Genomic DNA, 19,815 nt, shown 5'->3' on the forward strand with positions numbered 1-19,815 from the left:
CTTTCATGTCCCTCGACTCTTATAACTGCCATCTGGTTTCTGTACAAATTGTAAATAGCCTTTCACTCCCTGTATTTTACCACTGCCACGTTCAGAATTTGAAAGAGATTATTCCAGTCAACATTGTCTAAAGCTTTCTCTATGTCTACAAATGCTAGAAATGTAGGTTTGCCTTTCCTTGATCTTTCTTCTAAGATAAATCGTAGGGTCAGTATTGCCTCATGTATTCCAATATTTCTACGGAATCCAAACTGATCTTCCCCGAGGTCGGCTTCTACTAGTTTTTCCATTCGTCTGTAAAGAATTAGCGTTAGTATTTTGCAGCCGTAACTTATTACACTGATAGTTCGGTAATTTTCACATCTGTCAACACCTGCTTTCTTTGGGATTGGAATTATTATTTTCTCCTTAAGTCTGAGGGTATTTTGTCTGTCTCATACATCTTGCTCACAAGAGATGGTAGAGTTTTGTCAGGACTGGCTCTCCCAAGGCTGTCAGTAGTTCTAATGGAATGTTGTCTACTCCCAGGGCCTTGTTTCGACTCAGGACTTTCAGTGCTCTGTCACTCTTCACGCAGTATCATATCTCCCATTTCATCTTCATCTACATTCTCTTCCATTTCCATAATATTGTTCGCAAGTACATCGCTCTTGTATAGACCCTCTATATACTCCTTCCACCTTCCTGCTTTCCCTTCTTTGCTTAGGACTGAGTTTCCATTGGAGCTCTTGATATTCATACAAGTGGTTTTCTTTACTCCAAAGGTCTCTCTAATTTTCCTGTAGGCAGTGTCTATCTTACCCCTAGTGATATACGCCTTTACATCCTTACATTTGTTCTCTAGCCATCCCTACTTAGCCATTTTGCACTTCTTGTCGATATCATTTTTGAGACGTTTGTATTCCTTTTTGCCCGCTTCATTTACTGCATTTTTATATTTTCTCCTTTCATCAATTAAATTCAATATTTCTTCTGTTACCCAAGGATTTCTATTAGCCCTCGTCTTTTTACCTAGTTGATGCTCTGCTGCCTTCACTACTTCATCCCTCAAAGCTACCCATTCTTCTTCTACTGTATTTCTTTCCCCCATTCCTGTCAATCGTTCCCTAATGGTTTCCCTGAAACTCTGTACAACCTCTGGTTCTGTCAGTTTACCCAGGTCCCACTTTCTTAAATTCCCATCTTTTTGCAGTTTCTTCAGTTTTAATCTACAGCTCATAACCAATAGATTGTGACCAGAGTCCACGTCTGCCCCTGGAAATGTCTTACAATTTAAAACCTGGTTCCTAAATCTCTGTCTTACCATTATATAATCTATCTGATACTTTCTAGTATCTCCAGGGTTCTTCCATGTGTACTACCTTCTTTCATGATTCTTGAACCAAGTGTTAGCTATGATTAAGTTATGCTCTGTGCAAAATTCTACCAGGCAGCTTCCTCTTTCATTTTTTGCCCCCAATCCATATTCACCTATTACGTATTCTTCTCTCTCTTTTCCTACTATCGTATTCCAGTCACCCATGACTATTAAATTTTCGTCTCCCTTCTTTTACATCATACATTTCATCAATCTCTTCATCATCTGCGGAGCTAGTTGGCATATAAACTTGTACTACTGTGGTAGGCGTGGGCTTCGTGTCTATCTTGGCCACAGTAATGCGTTTGCTATGCTGTTTGTAGTAGCCCACCCGCATTCCTCTTTTTTTTATTCATTATTAAACCTACTCCTGCATTACCCCTATTTGATTTTGTATTTATAACCTTGTATTCACCTGACCAAAAGTCTTGTTCCTCCTGCCACCGAACTTCACTAATTCCCACTATATCTAACTTTAACCTATCCATTTCCCTTTTTAAATTTTCTAACCTACCTGACCGATTAAGGGATCTGACATTCCACGCTCCGATCCGTAGAATGCCAGTTTTCTTTCTCCTGATAACGATGTCCGCTTGAGTCGTCCCCGCCCGGAGATCCAAATGGGGGACTATTTTACCTCCGGAATATTTTACCCAAGAGGACGCCATCGTCATTTAATCATAGAGTAAAGCTGCATTCCCTCGGAAAAAATTACGGCTGTAGTTTGCCTTGGCTTTCAGCCATTCGCAGTACCAGCACAGCAAGGCCGTTTTGGTTAGTGTTACAAGGCCAGATCAGTCAGTCATCCAGACTGTTGCCCCTGCAACTACTGAAAAGGCTGCTGCCCCGCTTCAGGGACCACAAGTTTGTCTGGTCCCTCAACAGATACCCCTCCGTTGAGGTTGCACCTACGGTACGGCTATCTGTATCGCTGAGGCACGCAAGCTTCCCCACCAATGGCAAGGTCCATGGTTCAGGGGGGGGGGGGGGGGTAATCCAGCAAATAACTGAGGTTGCAAATGCTACTCTGAGGTGAAGATGTTGGCCCAGGAGAAGAATTCGTATATTAGATCTGAATGAAGTTTCCCGCATGCAGCACCATCTACTGACTCTTTAGGAAACTACTGCAGATTCTACAGATTTTAGTTTGATTCAGTAGTCCTTTGCCTGTTGGTGAGAGCAGACCGCAATGGCCGTGACAATCGTAGATTCCACCAGTTGTGAAGTTCGCGGTTTGATTAGATTTTTGCTGGCAAATCTGCTAAAGCTGCTAAAATCCATCGTGGGTAATGCCTAGTGTATGGACCTGAAATAATGAGCGACAAGATCGAAAATGGTGTCGAGAATTTCAAAATGACCGCACAAATGTTCACGGTGGTGAGTGGAGTGATGGGCCTAATATTCGGACCAAAAACTTCTAAGCAATCGATGATTGACTATTAGTGATCTGGCTAATGAATTTCGAAAAGTTGCTCGAACATCAGTTTCCAGGATTGTCACGGAACAGCTTGGCTATCACAAACTGTGTGTGGGGTGAGTTGCAAAATGTTCAGTGATCAACATAAAGAGCAAAGAATGCGTAGTGCACGACAGTTTACAGAGTGCCACAGACAAGGTGGAGATGATTTGTTTCTTCACATTGTTACGGCCGACGAGACTTGGATGTCGTACTCCGATGTAGAATCCGAAAAACAGTCAATGCAGTGGCACCATTCAAGTTCACCCACACCAAACCAGTTTAAGCAGTCTCCGTTCTCGAATCGAAAAACTGTGGCTACCGTTTTACGACGAAAAGGGCGTCTTTTTGATTGATTTCATGGTCCGTAGGTCAAGAATTACCGTTGGTGTGTATTGTGAAATGCCAACCAAGCTGAGAAGCGCGATCAACCCTCGACGCCGTGGGAAACTGTCGTCTGGCATATATTTCCTTCACCCTCACACCGCTTCCAAAACCGTGGAGACGATTCAAGAGTTTCGTTTTGAGCACCCTCCTTACAGTCCCGACCTTGATCGAATTGACAGTTCCTCTTCTTACATTTGAAGTGGCTGAGAGGAAACGATTTCAGGCAACGTTGAACTCAAGACTGGCTTCACCAACTGGTTCAATTTCCAGGCGACAGACTTCTATGCAGAGGGAACAAACAAACTGGTGGAGCGTTACAGGCAGTGTGTAGATGTGAACAGCGCTTAAGTGGAAAGTAAAGCAGATACATAGTAAAATACTGCCGTCAATAAAAACCTTTTCTCGTGAGCTTATTTTTTTTTTGGCCAAACAGACCTTAGTTTTGGAGTGCGCCTGGTATAAATGGGAGACATGCGGAAACACTGTATACGTACACAGGAGGGCTATTCGGAAAGTAACTTCCGATCGGTCGCGAAGTGGAAACCACAGTGAAAATCCGATGAAGGTTTGCACATTTGTGTTAGGTAGTGTTTTTAGTATGCATGTCGAACGTGGCACGTCGTTCTTATCGATTCTGAGCGCACAGTAAGCATGTGAAGATGCCTAGAAAGTAGTGTCTCCCGCCTAGTATGAAGGCGTGGTGAGAGATTTCGCCTGATGCCAGGCAGCTCACATAACATAACTGTCATGCGGTTCCATTTTCATGACAATTTTTCGGCCGCATACTTCAGGGGCGACGAAGATGCATCTGGAGCGTTTAAGTGTTTGATCATCCACAATACGGTCCTTAATTGGCTTCCTGTGAGTTTAATCTCCGCTCACGTGAAGCGCTGGCCATGGAGACAACATTTTGGCACAGACAACGAATTGCAGACCAGCGTAGGGAAGTGGCAGAAAGCACAGGCGGCTGACTTCTATGAAAAGAATATTGGGAAGATGGCGCAACGCTACGACAGATGTCTAAGTCGGAGCGGCGACTATTTAGAGAAATAGCTCGAAGGTGTTGCCAACTGTTGTGAATAAAACGGTTTTGATTTTCACTCACAGTGGTTTCCATTTCGCGACCGATCGGAACTTACTTTCCGAATAGCCCTCGTATATCGTATACACACATACTCTCACACGTATACAACCCCCTCCCCACCCCCTCCCCACCCCCTCCCCCCCCACACACACATACACCGAGAAAGAGAGAGAGAAGGAGAGAGAGAGAGAGCACAAATACGCACACACACCCGGAAGCAGGCCTCAGTTGTCTATGAGGTCTAGATGAAATAAAAACAGAAATCATACAGTGCTATTACGAGCTTTCATATACTTCATTTATGACACTAGCCTTTTCATTTATTATTTTCCTCGGTGGCCGGCGGCCCCATATGTAGCCAGATTACACACGTTGTACTAATTGAGACGTAACAAATAAATCGGACTCAAAAGCGGGGACGATCACTCGCCGCAGCAGTAGCCGAAAAGCGTGAGCATCGCCCAGAAGATGTTGGCGATGTCGACGTACAGCATCAGCGTTGCGTACACGTACTCGTCCGGGGACAGCTCCATGTAGCGACCGCCCATGATCAGCTGCGTGTCGAACATCAGGTACTGCGGGCACACGGCAAGCTTCATTTTATTTGCTCTTCAGGATCTAATTACCAATTACTAAAGGAAAAGGTAAACAACTGACGTACGCTAAAAAGAAACACAAATTGATGACATAATACGAGAACATACAAATAGAACTTAAACAAAAGAGCTCTTTAACCCTAGTGTTGCTTGATATGTGTGTCAAACGTTGAATAATACGTTGGGATAATCTATATATCACCAAGTGACTTATATACGCCAGTCAACGAAGATCAGAAAAGGTCGAATGTGACAAAATATTCGTGTAGCTGCAAATTTTTGTGCAGTGGTTGGTGGAAGTCTCATGAACAACATAATAAAAATACTGATCAGTGCGGTGTGCTCATAGAGCGTTGGGGAAGGGGAGGGGGGGCTTTAAAGGACATTTTTTATATTTTTCTTGAATAACTGAAGCACCACTGCTTCTAGTGAAAATGTTCCCTAGAGTAAGATTAAGCTATATTAAATATTCTACAAAACAGTTCCTAAGAAAAGAATACATAGTCTGTTGTACACTGTAGTGCGCTTTATTAAAAACGTGCTATTAGCTAATTTCGGCCATGAGTCATCATCAAGCACATTTGCAATATATAATGTATTACATATAATGCACGTCACTTTCTTATGTCCCATATATATATATATATATATATATATATATATATATATATATATATATATATATATATAAAAAAACCAGAAGTCGTACTCCATCTTAACATGCTCTAAGTATGGGTGCAGCACTCAGGGTATGTTACCATGAAGTACGGCTTCTGGTTTTATGTATGTAAGATAAAAGAATGTAATGCTCGTGAAATGTAATACATGACATAGCAAATGTGCTTGATAATGACTCACGGCCGAAGTTAACTAATAGCACGATTTTAAGATTTTAATACGGCACAATACAGCCAACAACGAAAAAAAAACAAAAAAAACAAATCGTTTCTATTCGTATTTTCTATTACTCATTCTTTTCACGTTGCAGGGGATGAAAAATCGCAGATTGTTAAAAATAATGTTTTATTGGTACAAAATTACCTTTTATTTTTAAATGAAGTGGATTAAGAACGAATACTAACTGTACACTGAAGCGTCAAAGAAACTAATATAGGCATGCGTTTTTAAATACAGGCAGCATATGACGGCATTGCGGTCGGCAACGCCTATAAAAGACAAAAAGTGTCTGGCGCCGTTGTTAGATCGGTTACTGTTGCTACAATGGCAGGTTATCAAGATTTAAGTGATTTTCAACGTCGTGCTATACTCGGCGCACGTACGATGGGGCACATCGTCTCCGAAGTAGCGATGATGTGGGCATTTTCGCTACGACCATTTCATGAGTGTACCGTGTATATCAGGAATCCGGTACAACATCAAATCTCCGATATCACTGCCGCCGGGGAAAGATACTGTAAGAACGGGAGCAACGAAGACTGAAGATAATCGTTCAGCGTGACAGAAGAGCAACCCTTCCGCAAATTGCTGCAGATTTCAATGCTGGGCCATCAACAAGTGTCAGCGTGTGAACCATTCAGCGAAACATCTTCGATATGGCCTTGATGACAGCAAGACAGAAAGCTTTAGGCCTCACGTGTGTCCGCCACCACCGACATTGGACTGTTGATGACTGGAAACATGCTGCGTGGTCTCGTTTCGAATTGTATCGAGCGGATGGACGTGTGTGGGTGTGGAGACAACCTCATGAATCCATGAACCCTGCATGTCAGTAGGGCACTGTTCAAGCTGGTGGAGGCTCTGAAATGATGTGGGGCGTGTGCAGTTGGAATAATGTGGGACCCCTGATATGTCTAGATACGACTCTGCCAGGTGACACGTACGCAAGCATCCTGTCTGATCACCCGCATCCATTCATGGCCACTGTGCGTTCCGACGGCCTTGTGCAATTCCAGGAGGACAAGGTGACACCCCACACGTCCAGAATTGCCACAGAGTGGCTCCAGGAACGCTGGCCACCAAACTCCCCTTACATGAACATTATTGAGCGTATCCAGGATGCCTTGCAACGTTCTTTTCAGAAGAGACCTCCACCCCCTCGTACTCTTACGGATTTATGGACAACCCTACAGGATTAATGGTATCAGTTCCCTCCAGCACTACTTGAGACGGTAGTTGCGTCAATGCCACGTCGTGTTGCGGCACTTCTGCGTGCTCGCTGGGGCACTATACGATATAACAGGTGTACCAGTTTCTTTGGCTCTCCAGTGCGACAGAACTGTATTAGTGTTAAATTGTGTTCCAAAGTGTTATGGGCTGGAGGGCTAGTAGAAGGAGGAGGGGAAGGTCGAGGGTAGACGCATGAGGGAGGGTAGGTCGCCGGATTATGTTCCTGCTGGCGTCTTATACAACGCCGTCAGCGACGTCCACAAGGCACTTCTCACCGTTCTGTGTGCGACCCCACAAGTAGGGAGTGCTACCCTGCGGTGGCTGCTTCGTCTCTTGGACTGGTGTACCTTTTGCTCCATGTTAACTTGACTGCGCTCTGGCCTTAGAATCTGGCTGCCATACTGGATCTTGGACTTCAACGTCTCCCAGGCTTAGTATGTCAACTGACTTGTGATTTCCGCCGGAATTCCACATTCCACTTGTACTTCCTGGACATTGGTATAACCACCATAAATTTATATAATTTTCAGAAAGTGTTCGCCTACTACTTGTAGACAGAATTATTTGTATCAGTGTTGTATTAATAAACTGTGCAACTGTGATATGTTTATTGTTATTTCTGGTTATAACAAGAAAGTATTTTAAAAAGTTATACCGGTCCTTGTAGAGCTCGCCTTTTGAATCACTGGAGACGCAGCATGCAGACATGACCGAGGGGTGTCTATATTCCACAAACTGTGATCGCACTACATGGAATACGGATATGAGTTACTGACACTACTAACGCAATAAAAGCATGTGAACGTATTCTACGCAAATCTCTGCACATTATTCTACACTGCGGGAGAGAAATGGTCTCTTAATCATCTTGTGCGACTGTTGTAGCGTTCTTCTGGGAAAGGCAAGTTTCTCTACCACGAGCGCTCCTCGCTATTCAGTTTACAGATGGTTCTCTGAGATGAGTAGACACAATAGCTTCTTCACTCGTCTCGTCTCTGTATAGTGCTGATATTTTCAGTTGATGAAATGTGTACTTCAATGTGGTTGTTAACTGAGTTTTTGTGTAAAATACGTTTCTATAAACAATAGCTGCGATGTGCTTGCTGAACGAGGTGGCGCAGTGGTTAGCACACTGGACTCACATTCGGGAGGAAGACAGTTCAATCCCGCGTCCGGGCATCCTGATTTAGGTTTCCCTTGATTTCCCTAAATCGCTCCAGGCAAATGCCGGGATGGTTCGTTTGAAAGGGCACGACCGACTTCCTTCCCCGTGCTTCCCTAATCCAATGAGACCGATGACCTTGCTGTTTAGTCTCTTCCCCCAAACAATCCAAGCCAATCCGATGTGCTTAATTTGAGAGTGTGATGTTGTCAGTTGATGAGAAAGGGATCGGATTGCTAAATGTGGCACCTTCTTGCTGTCTATCGTTGACACGTATTGTAAAGCTGTGTAATTGTACTGATGTTACTTGGTGGCGAATTAATGAACGACCAAGAAGTTACTTCACTTCTATCATCATTAATTGAGCTACTGGTTGACAGCATAAATCACTTCCATTCGGGAATTGCTGGTACTTGTAGAGTGGGCTACACTAGTGGAGACACTTACACGTTGCAAGGTGGGTGTCAATCCCTCTGACGGCGTGGGACTCATCATATACAAATTTACAACAGTAATCTGGTATAATTTACTGTTTGACTTGTGTTGAAATGTCTGAAGATCCATAATACATAAGTGACCTAATTCTCCTATAGAGGCAGACAGTTTAAGTCTGTAGTCAGATGTTGGGAGAATTGAGGCTAGGGTGATGCATTTGATACCCTCAAGCAGTGAAAAGTATTTAAGCCACTGGCAAGGGACACAATGAAGTCGACATCTTCGACTATACGGGGTGACAATTATTGAACTATATGAAATAAAATCGTCATAACTTGTGAAAGGTTTGCGTTAGGACGTTCTAACTGTACGGTTGGCTGCGGCGCATGAAGGAAAGTAGTATGCATGCATGGTTTGGTTTAGCGACGGAGCCTACTTTCGTTTGGATGGGTTCATCAATAAGCAAAACTAGCGCATTTGGGGGACCGAGAATCCGCATTTCGCGATCGAGAAGTCTCTTCGCCCTCAACAGGTGACTGTGTGGTGTGCAGTGTCCAGTCACTGAATAATCGGTGCGATATTCCTCGATGGCACGGTGACTACCGAACGGTACGTGAAGGTTTTGGAAGACGATTTCATCCCCTTTATCCAAAGTGGCCCTGATTTCGACAAGATGTGGTTCATGCAAGACGGAGCTCGACCCTAACGAAGCAGGAGAGCTATGTTCTGGAGGAGCACTTTGGGGACCGCATTCTGGCTCTGGGGCACCCAGAGGCCACTGGTACGGGCCTCGATTGGCCGCCATATTCTCCGGGTCTGAACACATGCGACTCCTTTTTGTGGGGCTATATTAAAGACAAGGTGTACAGCAATAATCCCAAGACCATTGGTGAGCTGAAAACAGCCATCCAGGAAGTCATCGACAGCATCGATGTTCCGATACTTCAGCGGGACATACAGAGTTTCGCTATTCATGTGCAGCACATCATCGCCAAGGATGGCAGGAAAATAGAATATGTCATAACCTAAATCGGAATATCTTAGTGACGTTTCATGTTGAATAAGGCGTGTGCACGCCGTAGCTTGTACCTAGTATGCGTATTTTTTTCATATAGTTCAATAATTCAACAATTGTCACCGCGTATATTAACAACATGTTACGCTTGGGACAGGCTCTCAGTGAGTCAGCCAGTTGACAGATCCAGCTGCTCAACTTTGTTACTTAACAGCGCACTTAACAACTGCAAATAAGAATATCTTCTCATTTAACGTTCTGAAAATAACTCTACTATATAAACACGAGCTCAGAGAAGTAATTTTGTCTACTCACGTGAGAGAACTGGATACCAAATGCTGGGGAGTGTAGTCTATCTGTAAACTGAAAAGCGAGCAGCGCTTGTGGTGGGGGAAAGTTGCCTTTCCTGGATGAATGCTGCAGCTGCCGTACAGGGTGACTTAAGGATCGATTTCTTTCTAGCTGTGTAAAACAGTGTGCAGAGATTAACGTAGGTTGTGCCCATATGCGCTCCTTGCTTTGGTATTATTAATGTCATACCTGTAATCGATGTAGTGTCAAGGTACTTTGCGGTGAATAAACACCCCCGAGCAGGTACGCACAATTTGTCGCCGGTGATTCAGAAGGGAAGCTGCGTAGTGTCGGTAGTGGTTTATGAAGCACCCTCTAGTTGCTTCCTGTGATGTAATGAGGCAAATAATGGGGAGTCACGTGCTCTCTCTTCCGTCTGCAGACCTATGAATGAGGGGAGTACGTGACGACAATCCAGCGATTTATCTTTCCTCATGCTTCTAACTTCCACCCCTCCCCCGACTCCTGTCCACATTGTTGCAACCCCAGAACACTTCTTATCCCATAATACGTTTCTACTTCACTTATTTGTGGAATGTATGTATAATATTTGTTATTAACCCGCTTCATTTATGAAAAAACAATTTCATATTCTTGAGACATTACTTTTAAGTATTTAGGATTTTTCCATCTCCTGCAACGCTGAAAATTTTGTCCTAGAGAAAAAAAAATCGATTGCACCTTATCTGTAAGAAATTTAATGTGGTTTACTTTTGTAATGGGAAACAGCGGTTTTTCAGTTTTCAGGAAAAAACATAAAGAGGCGACCTTTAAACGGCCGCCGTTCACAACGCTCAGACCCCTTCGGACAGGTTCGTTAATACGATGTTCACGACACTTGCTACTACCACTGTACAAAAATTTACGATTACACGAATTTTTCCCTAATTTTGTTTTGTTTACTGGACTATAACCCGATTCGTGTGTCACGGTTCACGTTCCTTATCTGACGGCTTCCACTGGCAATAAAAATTTTACTTTCAATATCTCGTGTAATTAATGACCGAATTTAAAAATTTAAACTGCTGTCATAATCCACTAATTAGGAGGACCATCTTACGTCAAACGTTTAAGGCAATAAGACAAGTGTTACAGTTAAAAGCTGAGTATATATCTTGAGACAGGGTGACTAACGGAGCGTGAGTAGCCAGACTATATTCATCCGCTATCTTCCAATGAACTTTAAACATAGTGTCAAACCTTTTCCTCGCTGATGCAACCCCCCCCCCCCCCCCCCTCCACCTTCCTAACACATACACACAAAATGATGAAGGAGAAAGTTTATCGTTTACTACATTTTCGCTGTTCTTGTAGTAAAACTTCAACATCGGGCACGAAGTTTTAATTTATTACTTCTGTACTACTAACTCTATTCGCATCATATATTGCAGATGGTATCCACATAGACTATAGACCCTGCCATAGCCTCTATCTGCAAAATTGTATCACTGTATGACACGTATTGGAGGAGATATAACTTGATAAATATTGAGATACTTGGAAAACTGACTTTTGCTCAAAACACAGCGAGAATTTCCCGTACTATACTCACCCAGAATTTGATAATGAGAGCACTTGGCGACATCCAGAAAACTTTAAACATAATTTCAGATCTTTTATAAACTTCTTCTCGCTTACATGCTCTACGTCAAATATTTAACGCGTTCAAAAACAAAAGAATTGCTTACATATCTATTTTCGGACTGTACCAACAGGGGCACCACAGGGAAGTGTTCTAGGACCTCACTTATTTCTAATTTAGGTAAATAATATCAAAATTCCAATCACTGGTACTAATATAACCCTGTTTGCTGATAATACAAATGTTGTAACTGATGTAAACCAAGCATTGCCAACATTTGCAACAAGAGTTCTGAAATATTTACAAAACTGGTTTGAAATGAACAAGTTAACTTTAAATATTTCAAAAACTAATTATATCCATTACAGGAAAACAAAGCCAGAAAATGACCTAGACCTCAGAATACAAAATGCAGAAGTTAAGAGAGTAGGTGTCACAAAATTTTTAGGTGTCCACGTAGATGAAAATTTAGACTGATATGTTCACATCCACTATCTCGCTAACAAGTTAAGTTCTGCTTGTTTTGTACTACGTGAAATGCGTAATGTGTCTAGTCACCAGTGTATCGGAACTATCTACTTTTCTCACTTTATTACTGCTATTACCTATGGCCTCGCTTTTTGGTGTCACAATACAGCAAATCTAAAACCAATCTTGAACTACAAAAACGAGCTGTAAGAGTAATTACCAACAGTTCCAGGCTAACACCCTCCAAGCAGCTGTTTAAAACAGCCAAATATTCTGCCTTTACCATGCCTCCACATACAAAATAGTGTACTAACATAAAAAGATGCACTGGATATTCCAAAACCAGCTCATATCTGCATTCATCTAATACAAAAATGTGCAGTGATATACACGTAAAAAGAGTAAACAAGGCTACTGCATAAAAACTAACGTTCAAGGTACAAAGTTGTATAACAAACTTCCAGAGCATACAAAATAGTGAAAAAATTGTCTACATTTAAGGGAACTTTATTCAAGTTTCTAAAGAGCAACTGCTGTTGCAGTGTAAACGAATACGTTCAGCAATGTAGTAGCAAATAATTATATTCATGTACTATTTAGATACTATATGCCATAGTCAATGTCAATAGTATTTTCAGTGAAATGTTTGTTATTAGCCGAATTAGTATTTTGAACCGCAGTGTTACAGCTAAAATGTGTTTTTATTTAAATCTTTACTAACTGATCCATGGAAAAAATCTTTTATGTAATTAATCAAAGTTGTGTGTACATTTTCTAATGTAAGAATGTTTAGGGTGTTGTGTACCCTTGTATTTGTAGGATACTGTACATACAGGGTGAGTCGCTAATTATTGCCACCTAGAATAACTCCCAAAGTATGATAGCAGCTGAAAAGTTTGTGGGACAGAAGTTGCGTGGGACAACTGGGACCATAATACGCCGTTGGTTTTTTGTTGCTAGGTGGGGTCGCTTCAGAGACATTAAGGTTAACATCGTTTTTTTTTTTAAATGAGATGCTATAGTTTGGTACTTATTTTCTGATAGCGGCTATGGAGACGAATCCAATGATGTGTAAAAGTAACGTCTTTGAAGGTCAACGAAGGTAACAAAGATGGCATGAACGTCCATTTACAGGTGTTCGAAGTGATGACCATTGGTATCAATGCAGTGCTGCAATCTTCTTATAATCGATAGAGTGGTATTCCTGATCACATCGGCACTTATCGAAGCACATACTCTGCAAATTCTCTTTCGCAATCTTCAGACATTGTTTATAAAGACGTTCCAACTTCTCCCGTGTAACTGAGATGCGTTCCAGCCATAAACATGTGGAGTTAGTCAACTTATAATTTAACAGGTAGAAGCTACCACTACCGGCTTCTTCTGTAGTTATTATGACTAGTGCTGATCTACTCTTACTGATAATTATAGTAATTATTTCCAGATTATTTTATATACACGGTCCAGTCACCATTGCTTATGTTCGACGTCAACCTACAATTACTTCTAACAGATGATACGTGACAGCACTAGCAGTGGAGGGTATAAAACGCGCTTTGGGGGATACAGGAAACAGTGAAGTCGTTATCGTAGTGTGAGAACCGGGGCGATTTATCAGTCTTCCAGAACGGCTTGATCACTGGCTTTCGGATCAAGGGCGGAAGCGCTTCCGAAATGGCTATGTTTGTGAGCCGCTGATCAAAGTACACTACTGGTCACTAAAATTGCTACACCAAGAAGAAATGCAGATGATAAACGGGTATTCATTGGACAAATATATTATACTAGAACCGACATGTGATTACATTTCCACGCAATTTGGGTGCATAGATCCTGAGAAATCAGTAATCAGAACAACCACCTCTGGGCGTAATAACGGCCTTGATACGCCCGGCCATTGAGTCAAACAGAGCTTGGATGGCGTGTACAGGTACAGCTGCCCATGCAGCTTCAAGACGATACCACAGTTCATCAAGAGTAGCGACTGGCGTATTGTGACGAGCCAGTTGCTCGGCCACCATTGACGAGACGTTTTCAATTGGTGAGAGATCTGGAGAATGTGCTGGCCAGGGCAGCAATCGAAAATTTTCTGTATCCAGAAAGGCCCGTACAGGACCTGCAACATGCGGTCGTGCATTATCCTGCTGAAATGTAGGGTTTCGCAGGGATCGAATCAAGGGCAGAGCCACGGGTCGTAAGACAGCTGAAATGTAACGTCCACTGTTCAAAGTGCCGTCAATGCGAACAAGAGGTGACCGAGACGTGTAACCAATGGCACCCCATACCATCACGCCGGGTGATACGCCAGTATGGCGATGACGAATACACGGTTCCAATGTGCGTTCACCGCGATGTCGCTAAACACGGATGCGACCATCATGATGTTGTAAACAGAACCTGGATCCATCCGAAAAATGACGTTTTGCCATTCGTGCATCGAGGTTCGTCGTTGAGTACACCATCGCAGGCGCTCCTGTCTGTGTTGCAGCCTCAAAGGTAACCGCAGCCATGGTCTTCGAGCTGATAGTCCATGCTGCTGCAAACGTCGTCGAACTGTTCGTGCAGATGGTTGTTGTCTTGCAAACGTTCCCATCTGTTGACTCAGGGATCGAGACGTGGCTGCACGATCCGTTACAGGCATGCGGATAAGATGCCTGTCATCTCGACTGCCAGTGATACGAGACCGTTGGGTTCCAGCACGGCGTTCCGTATTACCCACCTGAACCCACCGATTTCATATTTCCATATTCTGCTAACAGTCATTGGATCTCGACCAACGCGAGCAGCAATGTCGCGATACGATAAACCGCAATGGTGATAGGCTACAATCCGACCTTTATCAAAGTCGGAAACGTGATGGTACGCATTTCTCTTCCTTACACGAGGCTTCACAACAACGTTTCACCAGGCAACGCCGGTCAACTGCTGTTTGTGTACGAGAAACCGGTTGGAAACTTTCCTCATGTCAGCACTTTGTAGGTGTCGCCACCGGCGCCAACCTTGTGTGAATGCTCTGAAAAGCTAATCGTTTGCATATCACAGCATTTTCTTCCTGTCGGTAAAATTTCGCATCTGTAGCACGTCACCTTCGTGGTGTAGCAATTTTAATGGACAGCAGTGTATATTGTGTATGGCAAAGTGACGCTATCCAAAATTGCCGGGGATGACAGGGGTGAACATTGGCTGAGGTGACGTGTACGGGCGAGCAGACGTGCAACAGTTGAGCAACTGGCCGCCGAGATGAACCAGGCGGCTACCAACAGTGTCTCCTCAACGAGCATTCGGTGAACGTTGCTAAGTGTGTGCCTCCCCAGCAGGCGGCTGGTTCGCGCACCCGTGCTCACTGCTGCTCATCAGTGATGAACACTCGAATTTGCATGCCAATACCGGAGCTAGACTTCCGCTAGTAGCAACAGCGGGCCTTCTCAGATGAATCACGTTTTATGCCCGATCGTACAGATGGCCGTTGTCATGTACAGGGGATAGGCAAAATAATGTGAACAACTGCACTTACTTGGGAATGGTTTATTAATAAGGGGGTTGGATCCCGATTTGCCCGAAATACAGCTGCGATTCTTTTTGGAATACTGGCGTATAATGATTGTATAGTGTCCAGTGGAATGTCATGCCACTATTGGATCAGAACCTCTTCTAACTCCTGTAGTGACAAGGGAGGCGAAATTTTGCTCCGAAGTCTGCGCTCCAATACCGCCCACAAGGGTTCGATAATGTTAAAATGCGAGAACTATACTAGCCAGGGAAGACGTTGCAGTTCAGTTGCATGGTCCTCATACCATGATTGTACTGTCCTAGCCGCGTGAATGGGAGCATCGTCATTCTGAAATATGACATCATTGTTGGGGAGCAATAATTGAATCATGTGGTGCACCTGATCATGTAAAATGTTGGCATAGTCGTTGGCTGTAACAGGGCCTTTGAGGGCCAGCAGAGTACCCATACCATCACACTTCCACCTTCATGCTTAACCGCTGGAATCGAGCAGTCAGATTTGTAGGCTTCTTTTGGTGTTCTCCAGACGTAAACCCGCCCCAATGTAGGAAATAAATAAACGTTGACTCCTCGGATCGTATGACGTGTTTTCGCTGATCATCCGTCCAGGATTTATGCTCCAGGCACCATGTTTTACGCTAGATTGCGTTGGTTGTCGTCACTAATGGTTGCGGTATAGCAGCTCGTCCACGAATATTCGCTTTATGGAGTTCTCGTTGGACATGGTCGATAGATACAGGGTCTCGAAGATGGCTATTGAGCTCTACAGTCACATTAGCCGCCGTAGTTTTGTGTTGTTTTGACACAATTCGTGTTAACGTACGACGATCTCTGTCATTTAGTTTTGACTTGCGCTCACTATTACGCTTACACGATGATGTCTTTCAATGTTTTGAGTAGGCTGTAATGACTACTGAAACAGTTGCTCTCGAAACATTCAATAATTTGGCTGTCTTGGTTACTGATGCTCCAGCTAATCGGGCGCCCACAACCTGCCCTCTTTGGAACTCTGTTAGGTCTTTCATTGCACGTCGACCTCGGCCTCTGACTGCAAATACAAAGTGTGCACTACTCGTAAACAACCTGCACTGATGCCTAGTCCGTACTGAACACGCACAGACCAGCGCGGCACGCGCATTACGTGCGCTGTTGACAGTCAAACACAACCATCCAATTAGTACTACTAGTGATTTTGCCTATCCCCTGTTCGGCCCTGCAACAAACGTCAGAAGGGTACAGGCTGGAGAAGCGAGAGTTACGATCTGTGAAATGTTTTCGTGGCATTCCGTGGGTGATCTCGTCATTCTGGAGGGCACAATGGATCAACAGAAGTATGGATCTATCCTTGAGGACAATGTCCATCCGTACATGCATTTTTTTCCTCTGCACGGTGGCACCTACCAGCAGGATAATGAAACGTGTCACGCAGCTCGCAATGTACTTGCGTCGTTCGAAGAGCTCCAGGACAGAGTTTACCGTACTTTCTTGACCACCAAACTCCCCGGATTTAAGCCAATCGCGAATCTATGGGACTGCATCAGTGGGACTATTCGCACCACGAATACCCAACCGAGGAACCTAGCGTTGCTGGCTGCAGAACTGGAGTCGCCGCGGTCCCACACCCCTGTCGGTACCTTCCAGAATCTCATTCAATCTCTTCCTGCACGTCCACACTGCAAGGTTTTTGACAGCGGGTCACAGTAATGTGACTGGACGGTGTATGTCTCTTAGGAGAAAAACAGCTACTTGACAGAAAAAACTACATCTTGTCCTCCTCAGGTGCTGTTATCACCTACTACTTCAAAGAGAGTATTTATGTTAATTTTGGACAGACCATGCTCCATTTTAAGAAAAACAAGTTTTCCACGCATCTCAATCTTAATGACTCACGGCTCCTGAACTATGGGTCGTACGATGAAGTAATTTTGGAGCTACCGTCAGTGGTATACGTGAATTCTGTCTGCAAACTTGTCTTACGAACAGAGTTATTAGAAAAGAAGTAATGATTTAAAATGTCTTGCCTGAACTGAAGGGCGAAAATGCAGTAAGCGATAAACATTTTTCCTTTTATTGTTTTCTTGCTGGTATAAGCGAAGAAAACTTTCGGAAATGCTGGAAATTATGTGTAACGTCTGCTGGAAGTCGCGAAGTGCTCCCATTCTCAAATATTGGATAGATAACGTCCGGGTATTTGTGCGCCGTCAGTTGCCCTTCCGCACGACATACACAACACACGCACACACACCCACACACCCGCCCACCCACCCACCCACCCACCCACACACACACACATATACACACACACACACACACACACACACACACACACACAATTTTTATTTTTAATACTTGTCTTATTATGTTAAATCTTTAGCATAAGAGTATAACTCTTAATGTGTACACTGCGACAGCGTTTTAAATTTTTAAATTCGGCTATTAATTAAATAAAATACTGAAAATGATATTTTTTGTACCCTCTGGAAGCTGTTGGGTAGTGAACCTGAAAATGGAACTCGGTGACAGTTTCAGCCTTTTAATAATATACTGAGGTGACAAAAGTCATGGGATACCTCCTAAATAGTGTCGGACCTCACACTGCCCGGCGTACTGAAGCAGCAGGATATGGCGTTGGAAGCCCCCTGCAGAAATGCTGAGCCTCTACAGCTGTCCATAGGTGCAAAGTGTTGTAGGTGCAGGATGTTGTTCATGAACTGACTCTCGATTATGTCGCATAAATGTTCGATGGAATTCACGTCGGGCGATCTGGGTGGCCAAACATTCGCGCGAATTGTCCAGAATGTTCTTCAAACCAATCGCAAAGAACTGTGGCCCGGCGACATGGCGCATTGCCATCAATAAAAATTACATTGTTGGTTGAGAAGATAATGTTGTTGTTGTGATCTTCAGTCCAGAGACTGGTTTGATGAAGCTCTCCATGCTACTCTATCCTGTGCAAGCTTCTTCATCTCCCAGTACCTACTGCAACCTACATCCTTCTGAATCTGTTTAGTGTATTCGTGTCTTGTTCTCCCTCTACGATTTTTACCCTCCACGCTGCCCTACAATATTAAATTGGTGATCCCTTGATGCCTCAGAAGCTGTCCTACCAACCGATCGCTTCTTCTAGTCAGTTGTGCCACAAACTCCTCTTCTCCCCAATTCTGTTCAATACCTCCTCATTAGTTATGTGATCTACCCATCTAATCATCAGCATTCTTCTGTAGCACCACATTTCGAAAGCTTCTATTCTCTCCTTGTCCAAACTATTTATCGTCCATGTTTCACTTCCATACATGGCTACACTCCATACAAATACTTTCAGAAATGACTTCCTCACACTTAAATCTATACTCGATGTTAACAAATTTCTCTACTTCAGAAACGCTTTCCTTGCCATTGCCAGTCTACATTTTATATCCTCTCTACTTCGACCATCATCAGTTATTTTGCTCCCCAAATAGCAAAACTCCTTTACTACCTTAAGTGCCTCATTTCCTAATCTAAGTCCATCAGCATCACCCGACTTAATTAGACTACATTCCATTATACTCGTTTTGCTTTCGTTGATGTTCATCTTATACCCTCCTTTCAAGACACTGTCCATTCCGGTCAACTGCTCTTCCAGGTCCTTTGCTGTCTCTGACAGAATTACAATGTCATCGGCGAATCTCAAAGTTTTTATTTTTTCTCCATGGATTTTAATTCGTACTCCGAATTTATCTTTTGTTTCCTTTACTGCTTGCTCAATATACAGATTGAATAACATCGGGGATAGGCTACAACCCTGTCTTACTCCCTTCCCAACAACTGCTTCCCTTTCATGCCCCTTGACTCTTATAACTGCCATCTGGTTTCTGTACAAATTGAAAATAGCCTTTCACTCCCTGTATTTTACCCCTGCCACATTTAGAATTTGAAAGAGAGTATTCCAGTCAACATTGTCAAAAGCTTTCTCTAAGTCTACAAATGCTAGAAACGAACGTTTGCCTTTCCTTAATCTATTTTGTAAGGTAAGTCGTAGGGTCAGTATTGCCTCACGTGTTCCAATATTTCTACGGAATCCAAACTGATCTTCTTCGGGGTGGGCTTCTACTAGTTTTTCCATTCGTCTGTAAATAATTCGTGTTAGTATTTTGTAGCTGTGGCTTATTAAACTGACTGTTCGGTAATTTTCACATCTGTCAACATCTGCTTTCTTTGGGATTGAAATTATTATATTCTTCTTGAAGTCTGAGGTATTTCGCCTGTCTCATACATCTTGCTCACCAGATGGTAGATTTTTGTC

At 43.3% G+C, this 19,815-nt stretch overlaps 1 protein-coding gene across 1 annotated transcript in view; it reads right to left on the reverse strand.

Annotated features, from left to right (window-relative positions):
• Window positions 1-4,706: 4,706 nt before the first annotated feature.
• LOC124552327 (protein lifeguard 3-like) overlaps window positions 4,707-19,815 on the reverse strand; it is a 101,245-nt gene continuing 86,136 nt past the window's right edge. The window contains exon 8 of the mRNA XM_047126598.1: window positions 4,707-4,859. Within this exon, the coding sequence (XP_046982554.1) occupies window positions 4,707-4,859 (153 nt within the window). The remainder of the gene's footprint in view (window positions 4,860-19,815) is intronic.

Source organism: Schistocerca americana, chromosome 10 (assembly GCF_021461395.2).
Source record: "Schistocerca americana isolate TAMUIC-IGC-003095 chromosome 10, iqSchAmer2.1, whole genome shotgun sequence".
Classification (NCBI taxonomy): domain Eukaryota; kingdom Metazoa; phylum Arthropoda; class Insecta; order Orthoptera; family Acrididae; genus Schistocerca; species Schistocerca americana.